Here is a 15,371-nt window from a genome sequence, read left to right as displayed (position 1 = left end):
TATTCTGTCAAGGCTGTCTACGCCCATGAACACAAGCCTGGATAATGCGTCGGCTTTTCCGTTGTCCTTTCGAGCAATTTTTGCAATTTCACAACTCTTGAATTTTCGTTGAAGATCTTGAACCTTCATGCAGTACAAATTCATTTTCTCGTCTTTCCTTTCAAATGATCCTTCAATCTGTCCGACCACCAGTTGTGAATCGCTGAATATCTTCACGAACTCGAGCTCAAGGCTAAGGGCTAGGTCCAGAGCAATAACGACGGCCTCATACTCGGCCTCGTTATTGGTTGCTTCAAACTCGAACCTAAGAGCGCATTGAATCTCCGTTTGTTTGTCAGGGCTGATGATGATGACCCCTGCACCCGAGCTCGAGGAGTTCAATGCTCCATCTACAAAAATTTGCCAAGTGTCCAAACTGGTGCTCATGCTCGAGCTTTCACCTGGCCCCCGAGGCCTAGGGGTTAGTTCTGCAATGAAGTCGGCTAGTGCTTGGGCTTTAATAGATGGGCATGGTTTGAATTCGATGTCAAATTCTCCAAGCTCGATCGCCCATTTCATCAGTCTTCCTGAGACGTCCGGCTTTTGAAGTATATGCCTAGGTGGTTGATTAGTGAGCACCACAATAGGGTGAGACTGAAAATACTGCCGGAGTTTTCGTGCTTCTATCACTAAGGCAAGGGCAAGTTGTTCCGTCAAAGTATACCTTATTTCCGCATCTAGTAGGGCCTTACTTACATAGTAGATAGGTTGTTGGACTCTGTTAACCTCTTTCACCAAGACCCCGCTGACCCGTTTTGAGATACAGCCAGGTACAAAAATAAGGTGTCACCAGGCTCAGGCCTAGTGAGAATAGGAAGAGATGCCAATGTTTGCTTGAGCTCCTAAAAAGCTTTTTCACAGTCTTCACTCCAATCAAAGCCTTGGTTTTCTCTGAGGACTTTGAAGAAGGGATAGCACCTGTCTGATGCTCGGGACATGAACCTGTTCAAGGCTGCTATCCTACTAGTCACCTCTGTAACTCTTTCTTGTTCCTTGGTGATTCCATAGATGCCAAGGTTTGTATTTTGTCAGGGTTAGCCTCTATCCCACGGTGAGTGATCATAAAGCCCAAGAGCTTGCCCGAGGCTACGCCGAATGCACATTTTGCGGGGTTCAACTTCATTCTGTCGACAAGATCTGAAATATGCTGGTCCACCTGTTTGCTCTTGACCACCATGTCATCAATATATGCATCTACATTCCTTCCAATCAAGTTAGCAAAGACTTTGTTGATGAGCCTTTGATATGTTGCCCCTGCATTCTTCAAACCGAAAGGCATGACCTTATAATAGTATATGGGGGAATCGACCATGAATGATGTCTTTTCTTGATCTTCCTCGGCCATGAGGATTTGATGATAACTAGAAAATGCATCCAAGAAGCTGTATAGCATATGTCCAGATGTGCTATCCACCAAGTTGTCAATCCGCGGTAGGGGATAACTATCCTTTGGACATGCTTTGTTAAGATCTGTGAAGTCAATGCAGACCCTCCACTTACCATTGGCCTTCTTCACTAAAACAACATTGGCAAGCCAATCGGGATATTGGACCTCTCGTATGAATTGAGCACTGACGAGTTTGTTAATTTCTTCGCGAGTGACCTCCCGACGTTCTGGGGACAAACTGTCTTTTCCTATGCTTTACTGGTCTGGCCCCTGGACTAATGTTAAGCCTGTGGACTGCAATTTTGGGGTCTATCCCTGGCATATCCTCAACCTTCCAGGCAAAAACGTCAATGTTGCGAGATAAGCAACCAATAAGTTCTGTCTTTAGGGTGACGTCAAGATCCCGACCAACCGTCACCTTCTTATCCTGCACGAGCTTGATTTCCATCAATTCTTTGACAGGAGCAAGTCTGACTTGTTGCCCGGCCTCGGGCTCAATCCTCGAGATTTGCATGACATCGTTATTTACTTCCCGAACGTTGGCAACATAGCATTGTCTGGCAGCTGTCTGGTCTCCACGTACGATCCCAACGCCATTACTTGTTGGAAACTTCATGGCTATGTGGAAGGTAGACACAATGGCTTTGATCTTGTTCAGGAGTGGTCTTCCCAGAATAGCGTTATAGGCTATTAAGACACGTACCACTTGAAAAGATGTCATCTCCGTAACCTATTTCTGGCCAGAACCCAAGTTAGAGGAAGCTCGACGACACCCTCTGGAGTGATAACTCCTCCCCCAAACCCTTGGAAAGGAGTTTTAACCGCTTTGAGCTGCTGAGATGAGATTTCCATTTTGGCAAAAGCTTCTTGTAAAAGTATATTGGCCGCACTCCCGTTGTCAACCAAGATTCTCTTTACTTCAAAATTGGCCACAATCGCTGAGATGACCAAGGCATCATCATGTGGAAGTGATACACCTTCCAAGTCCCCGGTTCCAAAAGTAATATCCTCCAGCTTACCATGAGGTATTCCAGAGGCCAAGGCATATTGTCGGGCATATTGTTTTCTTCCACTGTTGGAGTCTCCTCCCAAGGCAATACCCCCAATGATGATATTGACGGTTCCAGCAATGGGTTGACCATCCCTTTTTGCTTCAGGGGCTTTTTCCCTACCACGATCATTCCTCGGGCGTTTATCGTTGCCGACGTAGGAACTCAGGAGTCCTCTTTTAATAAGGGCTTCAATCTCCCGTTGCAGGGCCTTACAGTTCTCCATGATATGCCCATGATCCCAATGGAAATCACAGTACTTGTTCATGTCCCTGGATTCAGGTGGTGACCTCATCCTGACAGGCCATTTGAGTTCCATCATATCCTTGATCTCCATCAATATATTTGTCTTTGACATATTTAAACGCGTGAATGACATCGGGAGAACCTCCTGTCTCTGTTTTCTCCGAGGTTGTTCGTCATGGGGGTTCGGGTCGTGCTGTCGTTTATGCTCGACCCTGTCATGGGGTGGTCCAACCTTTCTCGGGTTCAGTGTTTCCTCCATATTTATGTACTTCTCAGCTTAGGTAAGAAGCTCAGTCACTGTCTTTGGCGGAGTTTTGGATAAAGACATCTTGAAAGCCTCACACTTTATGGCGTATATGAGGGTAGAAACTGCTGCAGTTATATGTAGGTCGGGAATCTGAAGTCTTTCCTTATTGAACCTGGTCATGAAGTCACGTAGGGTCTCATTTTACCCTTGTCTAAGTTGCATGAGGGAAGCCGCTGTCTTCCTGATGCGTTTACTGCTTGCGAAGAAAGCAGAGAACTTGTCTGCCAAATCCGAGAATGAGGCTATGGAGTTGGGCTCTAAGGTTGAGAATCAATCCCTAGCATCATTCGTCAAAGTTTGCGGGAAGGCCTTACACATCACCTGATCTGGTGCGACCTGTAGATTCATGACATCCGTGTACACGTTAAGATGATTGATTGGATCGGTGTCCCATCATATTCTTTGATCCTAGGATACTTAAATTTGTCTGGTAAGGGGAATGTCAATATCTCGGGAGTAAAGGAAGTGTTGGGACTGAATCTTGTCGTCCCTTTGTTGCCCTGAAGTAGGCCTGTCGTAATTCCTTCTTGAATAATCCTAGCGAGGTCACCGGACTCCATGGTCACTGATCTTGAGGTCGAGGTCACATGTGGTATACCCGAGGCCCCTCCTCCGCCATTGTCAGGGACATGTCTTTGAGCTCGAGCTCGAGCATCAGCCATAAAACCCCCCTAGGGTGCTGGTGTAGGTGACGAATGCGAATTTCTTTGACTTAGCAGCTGAGTCATTGTGGCGACCTGTTGTCTGAGCTCTTCAAAGGCTCCAGCAATGACGACTGTCGGCTAGGGCTCTGGCACTTCTGATGATTCCTCTTGAGGAACAGGGATATCCTCAGGAGGGGGTTGGTTTGGAGCGGATGAGCTTGCTGGTGGAAGACCTGTACGTGTGTTTACCATGGCTTTTGGTAGCGTTTCCCACAGACGGCGCCAATGATGCTACCAAAAATCATACCTGCAGATTTCCCGAGCTTGATGATTCGGGTTGATCATGATCGTAGTCTTCCGGTACCTGAAACAAAGGCAACGAGGTGTGTTATCGTCGCCACTCCGATGCTTAAGTCAGAAAGGGAATTATATGCGTGAGGCTATATGCTGGAGAACAATGAAAAACGTATCTGAATAATGATTAAGGGCCTCGTATTTATAGAGGTAGGTGGTGTGTTCATACTAGGATTCCGTAGTGCACTTGTAATAAGACAGCTTGATTTTGCAATCTTATATCAATGAGTCCTACGCGAGATACGAATTTGAACTGCGGTATAACTGCGATACCAATTATTTAATAGAGTTCTTCGGGGCATAGGTTGAGGATTTTTAGTTAGAATAAATTTCTCATTGGATAAGGCATTGACGTCGGGGGTAACCCGAGGTCATAATCCTGAGGATATGTCGAATGATTTTCAAATAACTCTTGGGGCTAATAGCTTGGGCATGTGGAAGATACCCGAGCACATATATCCCGAGCATATTGGTAAGCATATCGACGAAATAAAGTCCTCGGGTTTATATACGTCGAGAACATGTATTTGGTTATATCAAGAGCTATTGAGTCGTGTCGAACAAGAGAAATATCCGACTTGCAATCTAAAAAATCGCACGGTTGGACAAGTGACTAGAAATCTCCAAGATATTTTTAAACGACTGGACGATTCTCACACATCACCATGTAATCGAATGATCCGCCCTACGATCTGAATTCACTCTCAACCAAGGATCTGATCATCTCTGAACCCGAATTACTCTTCTATTCGAGCAGAACTCGTATAAAAGAGTGGGGGACAAATTGTATTGGTAAAAATTAATTTACTAGTCCAAGTGGCCCAAACATAGAACAGGGTCCACATACGATTCAACCGCGCCATCATCAGCCCAACTCATTATAACAATCGACCTGAATACACAATCCATGACCTATACGTCAATTCGAAATCTCCGATAATCTAGCTTCCAGATAGATCATGTTACGATCTATCCAGATCTGGTGAGAGTTATCTATAAACGGATCTGATATCTCAACTGAACAAATTGGATTAGATTTGGCTCCAACCAACCACAAAATCTCGAAGGATCCTTGCCAATCCCTCCTAGACGGTTATCCAACTCCTATAAATTCAGTAGTTGGTCAAGCATTCAGGTATCAGAATCCACTAGACTCTAATTCATTTCTTCTTTCTTCCATCTGGCATTTATCAAACTTTCAACAAGGTTTACTGACTTGACCGTCAGAGGGTCTTCAGCCGACACCACACCGGTGTCTTTTTGAGATCTTTTTACGGTCATTTTCCTTTGTTCTATTTTTCTTGAGTACAGGATTGCTGGTGGCCCACCTGATCTGATTTCTTGGCTGCAAAACTTACCGTCTATAGTTAGTAATGCCATTTGGATTAAAAAATGCACCACAAATATATCAAAGAAAAATTGATAATATATTTAAAAATTTTAATGAATTTCTAATTGTTTATATAGATGACATATTGATATGTTCTAATAGTAAAGAAGAACATAGGAATCATTTAATCTAATTGATAAATGAATGTAAAAAAGAATGAATTGTACTTTCTATAAAGAAATCTTGGATTATTAATAGATAAAAGAGGAATAGAATTGCAGACTCAAATATCTAAAACGATAGAAAGTTTTCCAAATAAATTAGAATATAAAGAACAAATACAAAAAAATTTAGGATGTTTAAATTATGCAGAAGGATTTATTGAAAATCTTTCCAGAAAAATGCATAAAATACCAATTTTGTTAAGAAAAACAAATATTAAATGATGGAATGAAAAACATACAAAAATAGTTAAATCATTAAAAGAAGAATGTAAAAATTTACCAAAATTAAGATTATCAGATAAAAAGATAATTTAATTGTGAATACAGATACCTCAGATAAATATTGGGCAGCAATATTAAAAACAGATTTAAATGAAATTTGTAGATATTCAAGTGGAACATTTAATCAAGTAGAAATAAATTATACCACTCATGAAAAAGAATTACTTGCAATTATTAGAGGGATAAAAAAGTTCTCATTATTTTTATTATCCAATAAATTTATTGTTGAAATTGATAATTCTCAAGTTGTAGGATTAGTCAGGAATAAACTTCTATCAGAACCTCAATACAGAAAGCTCCATAGATGGCAAGCTAATTTAGCATTTTATAATTTTGATATAATTCATATTAAAGGAGTTAATAATCTTCTTATAGATTTTCTCAGCAGAAATATAGAATTTTCTTATGGATAAAGTCAGGGTCATGGAGTTATACCAATCTATCATACATATACAAAAAGGACAGATTTTCTTAAAGAAGAATCTGAAGACATAAATACTGGAGTAATATAGATCTCAAAAATGTTCAACTCAAATATAAAAATATTGTTGAATATCACTACTAAGCATCATAAAGAAGCCATAGAACTCAAAAATCAAGTTGATATTATTGCAATACAACTAAAAGATATACTGTCTGAGACAGATATACAAAAGAGCTCAGAAATGAGTTTTCCAAATCAATACCAAATAGGAACAGCTGGAAGCAGCAGTGGACCCAGATGTGACTCTATACCAATTGATAAAAAAAGAGATTCAACACCAACCAAAAAAGTAGTGATAAATGGAGATAAAAATGATTCCAAAACTATCAGCATCATAGATCAGGATGATACAATCCCTTTACATCCAAAAGAAGAATAATATGCTAAAATAGTCAGAATTGCTTATGAAATAAAAATAAGTGATTGATATTTCATCTCTCCGAAAAATAATGTCTATCTCAGAATAACAGTCATGAAATGATGAGATCCTTCATTTATAAAGATTATGGCAGATTACGGATTTATGGATTTGATATATCCAAGAAAAGATTTGATTGAAATTTCAAAATTTGATGATATATTCATAAAAGAAGTATCCAGATTTGTCCTTGAATATATTTGAAATTTTATTCAATAAGTCCTGAATACGATAGAGTTGTTTATTATCCAGTTGAACATATAATATCAATTGGATATGTAGCAGCCAACTTCCAAATAGATGTGGTGGAAAATGATAGAAAAGTTTCAACAGTGATAAAGTCATGGATGAGACATAGAAGAGCACTTAGAATTAAAGCCATATACAATATTGCTAAAAAAAATTTTGATAAAAAAATTTCATACTTGTATTAATATAAAAATTGGGTGTTGGTATCAAATGTAGGATATAGAAAAGCAGAAATCTAGAAAGACTACATTACAAGATTCCAAATACATCAATTTTCAGAATATTCTACCACTATAAGAGAATCCTACCAGTTAAGGGAGTGCCCCAACTGCATGTGAAAATGTAGGACAATAATAGAAAAAATCAGATGCTGCATGTGAAAATGTAGGTCCAAGGAGGACAATAATAGAAATGCAAGTGTGTCTTTGCTGATGTACTAAATAATGTAATAGATCAATAATAGGCCTCATATATTTGTATAAATAGAGGCATTGTAATAGAAAAAAATCATCTTGAAATCAAAGTATCTTCTCTCAAATTGTAAGCTCGATTTGTAGTGGAGAATCAACATTTCCAAACCCAATTTTTTTGGAAATCCCTTTGTACCAAATAAAAGTCTTGTATAAATTCTGATAGAAATAAAATTTCAATATTTTGATATCAATATGAGTTTTTAAATCTTTATTCCAATAGATTCTTGAAAGATCTAATAGAAAGTTTCCTTTTTATTTTAGCAGAAAGAAAGTTTTTTATTTAACAGAAATTTATAATTTTATTCTTTAGAGTTGATACATTGAGAACAAGAAACTGAAATAGTAAAGATTTCGTGAAGGCAGGAGGCCGTTGAAGGAAGCAGTTTACATATTCAGAGCTCAGGAGTCACTCGGTTCTAAAAATAAAGATTTAAATCAAACCTAAGGTAAAACTATTGAATTTTTGCTAAAATTAGAATGAATCTTTTTAGATCTTAGATAATCAAAGGGATTAATTGCATGATTTGATGATTATTTGTATGACTAAATGTCAAGATTGTAAAGGATTAGATAATTTATTAGAAAGAATGTTAGAAGAAATAAAAAATATTTATTTCCAATTAGAAAATATGGATGCATCTTCCGAAGAATATAATATATTAAATAATAAATGTGAGCAATATGTTGCAGATTATTTCAATTTATTAGATCATAGAATGAAATTATATTCAAAAATTCAAAATAGAATATAGTTTAAAAAGATTGGGATATATGTTGCAATATAGAAAGAATCATTCATTAAGGGCAATATAAACTTTTTCATGAAAAGGAATAGTAATAGGCCAAATAGAAAAATCCTTCTAAGATCGGGCAATTAACCCAGGAAGCAAAAACCAAAAAGAAGTTAGACAAAGTCTCGACAACATGATAGGTCGTCAAGGGCACAAACTACGCAATAGAAATGGAGTAACAGAAAATGTTGAACTCTAACCTTGAGGGCCTCCACCGCCCCGCCCCTGGAGTATTGTGAGGAAAGTAAATCGCGAGATGTGTCCCAACAGGCTAGAGAACAAGAGTTTGCATGTACACTGGTGCCCATCAGGAATCGAACCCTCACATTATGACTGTCAGCAAGGCTGAGACATAGAAATGGAGTACCAGAGTAAGGATGGTGGATGGTATTAAGTAGGGATGCATTTATTATCCTCTCTTTACTTATTGGACTGAGAAAATTGGACTGAGAAAATAATTTGGGTAAATAGTATTAAAGGTCTCATTTTTTGACAAGTGTTGAACTTTTATCGTCATTCTTTAAAAAGTAGCTCTTAGGTCCTCAACATTTCATTTTGGTAAAACTAAGGTCCCCAATGGACAATTTTACTCATCCTTAAAATATCTAGCTAAATTTCATTTCAAAAGGACGGTTTTACACTTATATTTAATAAAAAAAAAGTAAATAAAAGCAAGATTGAAAATTCATATTCTCTCTTTATCCACGCATTGCATGTCCAAACACTTCCACCTGATCCCTTCCAACTCCATCTCTAGCACTACCGAGTTTTTGTTGCATCATCATAATTTCTACCTTCATAAGATCTAATTTTAGGAGTGTCTAGACTGTAGCAGAATAGCGAAATTCGAAACCTCGGCCTGCATTACACCGCCCCAAATGATAAACGTTGAGATGGGGAATATGGGCTAGTTTCAAATTCTCTTAACCTACGATGAATGTTTTTAGAATTTTGTTATTTGTACACCGGCGTTGACCCCTCACATGAGGGAGGGGTAGAGGTGGGCGTGGGTCGGTTCGGTTTGGTTCTAAAGAGAACCGAATCGAACCAAAATTTTCGAGTATCTAGTAAATGGAACCTTCGAGTCCAAATATAATTATGGAACTATTCGGGTTCGGTTTCATTCGGTTCAGTTCGGTTCGGTTCCGTACTATAATTAAATTTTTTAACATTGATAACAACATTATATAAAAATAACTAATGACACATTCAGTAGTTTTGGAATGTCAGAGATTAGTATATTAATTTACTCAAATGATCACTACGGTCAAAGTTTCGGTCGGTGGAGGTCACAGCTTCGATCGGAGGTCACAGCGTCGACCGGCGATTGTATAGGTTTTGGAATATCAAGGAGGCTGCGAGAATGAGTACGAGAGTCGAGACAACATTATGCACTTTAGTGTAGGTGTTTAGGGTTATTTAGTGGGTTGAATCTTATTGGGCTAAGTAATGAAACAATAAAATGGGTAATTTGGCAAAAAATTAAAAAATTAGAAATGAAACAAATTATTGGGCCAAAAATTTGGATTTAGAAATTGTTAATTTGTTTAGAAAAAATTAAAATTAAAATAATTTGATTTACTCAATATAAAAAAAATTAGAAAGATTCGATTCTTATTCGTTTTTTCGGTTCTTGGTCTAAAACCGAACCGTACCCGTCAGTTCTCAATTCAGATACCCGTTCGGGTATTTAATTTGACAATAACCGTCGGGTTCGAGTTCAAGTTCGGGTTCGGGTTCGGGTTCGGGTTCGGTTTCGATTCGGGAGATTTGCCCAGCCCTAGGGAGGGGCCTACGCCCAATAAAAAAAATAAACGAGTGGCCCCCTCTTGTGTGATGGGCGTGTACTTACATGTAGCACAATTGATGTTTTTATTTTATATTTAGGGTGTGTTTGCTAGCACACCCTTTTCCATGAAAAATGGAAAATCAATACCATTTTTCAACTTTTGTAGTATTTGATAGGTGAAATTTTTCATGGAAAATGAATTTCACCTTTCTTAGCCACATCGACATTTTTCATGAAAACCTTGAATTCCAATTCTCACCAAAATGGTGAGAATTGGAATTCTCAGTTACTGTAGCAATTTTTTAATTTTTAATTTTTTGGCAATGGAAATAAATTTTAAGAATTATTGTAAAAAAATATTTCCTTTTAACTGACAATTTTCATGTAAAATAAAGCCAAACAAATACTAAAAGATAGATGATTTTCTTATTTTTTTTTTTTTTTTGGCAATGGAAAAAAATTTCATACCCAAAATCAGTAAATTTTATCCCTTTAATTGACAATTTTCATGTAAAACAAAGTCAAACGAACATCAAAAAATACTTTTATTTCAACATTTTTTACGTAGAAAATTATACCAATCAAACACAATAATTTACAATTTCTAGAAAAATAATTTCTAGGTAATTCAATTCCCTGAAATTCATTTTCAATTCAATTCAATTCCATTTTTGCAATCAAACGGACCCTACTTTTGCTTTAAATCGTATTAAAAAAATAAATAATTGATTAAACGTGGGAAGTAAAGATTTTCCAATCCCTGTTTCACCTCCTAAAAGTCCCCAACAAGGAGGAATGGTAATGGCCACCTATGTCCACTCGCATTCTTGACATCCATAGACAATGTATTTAATTTAAATATTAATACTTGATTAATCTTGACGTCATTACTTTAGAAAAAGTCTTGATCGATCCTTATTTTTCATTTTTTAATCTTTATTTTTGTTTATTTAATTTCACTATGTAAGGGCAAAATTGCCTTGTTAAACGAACTTTTAACTAATTTATTATAAAAATAAGGGAAAATTGTTCATGGAGAATCAAAGTGCTACCAAAACAAAAGGTTGAGTTGTAAATGCTACCTTGTAAGTTGGGGATAGAAGTGCAACAAATGTCAAAGGTTGGGACCTTTGCTGCTATTTACCAAATAATTTTGACTTCTTCTACATGGCCACATCACTACAATCAATTTGTTGAGGAAAATTCAAAGAGAAATTACTTTCATCTAATCCTTTGTTTGTCTGGGGAGATGGAGGTTGAGAAAGAGACAATAAAATTTACTTTTCTTTACATCACATAATAGAAAAATAACACCATATATTAATTGACTTCTCTCTAAAGTCAATTCACAATGAATTTTTCAACTAATCACTCATAAATTGATCATCATCCCAATCTTATTAACTAGTCTTGGATTTTTCCTATATTTCCAGCTGGTCTTCCCTGTTAGTTTGAATACATAGGCTTCGTTTTGTCAAACTAACTTGTCTATTATACTGTTTAATCTGGTCTCGATTACCATAACATACTTAACATATTTCAAATTTTTGAATTAACATCTGATAAGATGAACTTTATGACGTGATTTGGAATCGTGTCGTGTCAGGCATGCATCTCTCTCTCTATATATACGTGTAGAGGACTAATGTAGAAGCAAAAAAGGCCTATTTCATCTCTCTCCCTCTTAACATATTCATCGTTATAGACATGGATTTTGATAAGGCAGCAACTTTTTTCCCATTTGTTATATATCTTATATTCCTCTTGTACAAGATTGTGGATAAAAGAAGGAATCAATGCTGTTACCTTATTCATTATGAGTGCCACAAGCCATCTGATGATAGGAAACTCGGCATAAAATTCAGTGGAGACATGATTGCAAGAAACAGAAATCTTGGCATTGCAGAGCATAAGTTTCTTTTGCGAGCCATTATTAATTCTGGAATTGGCGAAGAAACTTACGTGCCGAGAAACATTATTGAATGCCGTGAAGATTCTTCCACTCTTGAAGATGCAATTGCAGAAATGGACGAATTCTTCATTGACACATTAGATAAACTCTTCGAGAAAAACGCAGTTTCACCTCAAGAAATTGATGTTCTTGTGGTGAATGTGGCGTTGCTTGCAGCAGTTCCTTCGCTTTCGGCCCGAATAGTCAGCCATTACAAAATGAGAGATGATATAAAAACCTTTAATCTCTCTGGGATGGGATGCAGTGCTAGCCTGATTTCAATCAATCTGGTTGAAAACATTTTTAAATCCCGCAAAAATGTTTTCGCTGTGGTTATTACGTCTGAATCCATAGCTCCAAACTGGTATACAGGCAATGACAAGTCTATGATTCTTACAAATTGCCTGTTTCGTTCAGGAGGGTGTTCTATGCTATTGACAAACAATCGGGCCCTGAGATCCAGAGCCAAATTAAGATTAAAATGTCTGGTTCGAACCCATCTGGGATCAATCGATGAGTCGCACACTTGCTGCTTGCAAAAAGAGGATGACCAAGGTCGTTTAGGGTTTTTTCTTAGCAAGAATCTTCCAAAAACAGCCACTCGTGCATTCACCAAGAACATAATCTATTTAGCACCAAAAGTAGTGCCCTTAAAAGAGCTGATTCGATACGTCGTCTCGAAGATTTTTACGAAAAGAACTCTTAATCTTAAGTCTGGGATTGATCACTTCTGTTTGCACCCTGGAGGGACTGCTGTAATACAAGAAGTCAGGGTGAAATTGGGGTTAAGTGACAAGGATGTGGAGCCATCAAAAATGACACTTCATCGGTTCGGAAACACGTCAGCGAGTAGCCTGTGGTATGTTTTGGGTTACATGGAGGCAAAGAAAAGACTGAAAAAAGGTAACAAAGTTTGGATGGTAAGTTTTGGTTCTGGTTTTAAGTGTAATAGTTGTGTGTGGGAAGTGGCTCGGGATTTGGAAGATGGTAATGTTTGGGGGGATAAGATTGATAATTACCCTCCAGAAAACATGGCAAATCCTTATATGGAACAGTATGGATGGGTTTATGAAGCAAATTTGAAACCATTAGTTGCTCAATATGGGAAGAATAAGAATATATGACCAGAAGAATATCTTCCCTTTATGGTGCTGTTGCATCATCCACTGATAAGTATGCATGTCAAGATTATTGGCTAAATAAGTGATGAGAGTAAGCATATTTTGTATTTAAGGTTGTCAATTTCTATATTTTACGTATGTGGAACAATAATTTTGCGAAAAATCCTATGTACACTCTCTTATCACTATTATATAAAAAGGACAATATTTCACTACTGTAAAAAGAACAGTAGATTCTTCCATTTTGTCTCACTGTAGCTTTTTTTTTTTAATTGAGAGAAAGCAAGGACGTCGTTTATCTTACGTGTTTGATACAGTAACTTTGTTGCTTTTCCTCAATTTACACGTCATGGAGGATTATGTTATAGAGCCCTATTTACTCTTTCTCCATTTTTATACACTACAGTCATGCCTCTCTATTTCTCCACACTAATTCAAGAATAAAAGTGTGAATTCCACAAATATATGATTGAAAATATGTTTAAAGAAAAATAAATTTTAAAAAATGAAGACCAAACATGTTAACAAATGAATATATTTATTTTTCGAAAAATAAGTTTTTATTACCATTTCATTTTTATCGTGAAATGATTCTAATTTTAATATGTTAGATTGTGCGTCAAAATTACATAATCTATCAAATGTAATTTTTATAAAGTAATATATTTTTATGAATTTTTTTTTAGTAAAGTAAACGGAGGCTCGTGTTGAGACTTCCAAAATTACGGAGGCTCAAGCATGGGCCTCCGTAATTCTAGAGGCCTCATGTAACGGAGGCTCAATAACATTTTACTTTTTAAAATTAATAAAAATTAATTATTTTATATTTTGTAGTACTATTATATTTCACCTTCAAAAAAAAATTATAAAAATATATTACTTTATAAAAATTATATTTGATAGATTATATAATTTTGAAGCACAATCTAACATATTAATATTAGAATCATTTCATGATAAAAATGAAATGATAATAAAAACTCATTTCTCGAAAAATAAATATATTTATTTGTTAACATGTTTGGTTTTCATTTTTTAAAATTTATTTTTCTTCAAACAGATTTTCAATCATATATTTATGGAATTTACATTTTTACTCTTGAATTAACCCCCTCAATAAATTATCATTTAAACGGTTCGTAAAAATTTTGATTGATATTATTTTTAGATCATCCAAATAATTATTATATACCTTTTACGTACATATATAAAAATAATATTTTTATTTAAACTTACTTATGTGTTCAAAAATAAACTTTCTAAAGATATATGGTTGATAACGTGAGAAAATGGTGAAAGAGATAGTGTGGAGAAATAGAGAAGTATGATTGTAGCGTGTAAAAATGAAGAAAGAGTAAGCTTCCATTATTTTATGTTTTTTTATTTTAAGAATATTAAAAAATTAAGTTGATTAAATGAGATTAAATTATTGTACTGAGAGTCAATGAAGAAAATAGAAAGTAAAAAAAATGCACGTTGAGACCTCCGTAATTACGAAGGCTCATGCTTGAGCCTCCATATTATGGAGCTTTATCTCCATGAAGCCTCCATAATACGGAGGTTATGAAGGCCTCCACAAAGCCTCCGTATTATGGAGGCTTTGTTCCATAATATGAAGGCCTTGCCTTCGTAATATTTTTTTTAATTTTTTTAATATATATAAAAATTATTATTTTTAAATGTTTTTGGCATGATGTGTGTATGAAAGAATATTTGTCAATCACTATAAATAAAATTTTTTACAAAATGTAAAAAATAAATATGTATAATAAATCTTCTTATTATGTTAATAAAATTACAATAATTTTTTTTTTTTACAAATAACATAAAAATTATTTTTATTTTCAACAAAAAAATACATTTAAAAATTAGCAATTTCATAATCACCTTTTTTTTAATTTTTGAAAATAAAATTATAAAATAAAAAATAATTAAATTTTTATTAATTTTATAATATAATATTTTATGGAGGCTGATGCCTCCATTTTGGATGCTCAAGACATGAGCCTCCATTATGGAGCCTCCGTGTATGTTTGATAGATAAAAATTAATAAAAATTCATAAAAATATATTACTTTATAAAAATTATATTTGATAGATTATATAATTTTAAAGCACAATCTAACATATTAAAATTAAAATCATTTCATGATAAAAATGAAATGGTAATAAAAACCCATTTCTCGAAAAATAAATATATTCATTTGTTAATATGTTTGGTCTTCATTTTTTA

General features: G+C 35.5%; 2 protein-coding genes across 2 annotated transcripts; one reads left to right on the top strand and one right to left on the bottom strand.

The window, feature by feature from the left end:
* Positions 1-2,143: 2,143 nt before the first annotated feature.
* LOC111406513 lies at positions 2,144-2,833 on the bottom strand. Its single transcript, XM_023035926.1, has one exon. It carries the CDS (start codon positions 2,831-2,833, stop codon positions 2,144-2,146), a length of 690 nt encoding a protein of 229 aa, XP_022891694.1.
* Positions 2,834-11,745: 8,912 nt separating this feature from the next.
* LOC111406947 (3-ketoacyl-CoA synthase 12-like) lies at positions 11,746-13,380 on the top strand. Its single transcript, XM_023036301.1, has one exon. It carries the CDS (start codon positions 11,774-11,776, stop codon positions 13,139-13,141), a length of 1,368 nt encoding a protein of 455 aa, XP_022892069.1. The 5' UTR covers positions 11,746-11,773; the 3' UTR covers positions 13,142-13,380.
* The last annotated feature ends 1,991 nt before the right edge of the window (positions 13,381-15,371 follow it).

This window comes from Olea europaea, chromosome 12 (assembly GCF_002742605.1).
Source record: "Olea europaea var. sylvestris chromosome 12, O_europaea_v1, whole genome shotgun sequence".
Classification (NCBI taxonomy): domain Eukaryota; kingdom Viridiplantae; phylum Streptophyta; class Magnoliopsida; order Lamiales; family Oleaceae; genus Olea; species Olea europaea.
This window is presented reverse-complemented; position numbering and strand designations above follow the sequence as displayed.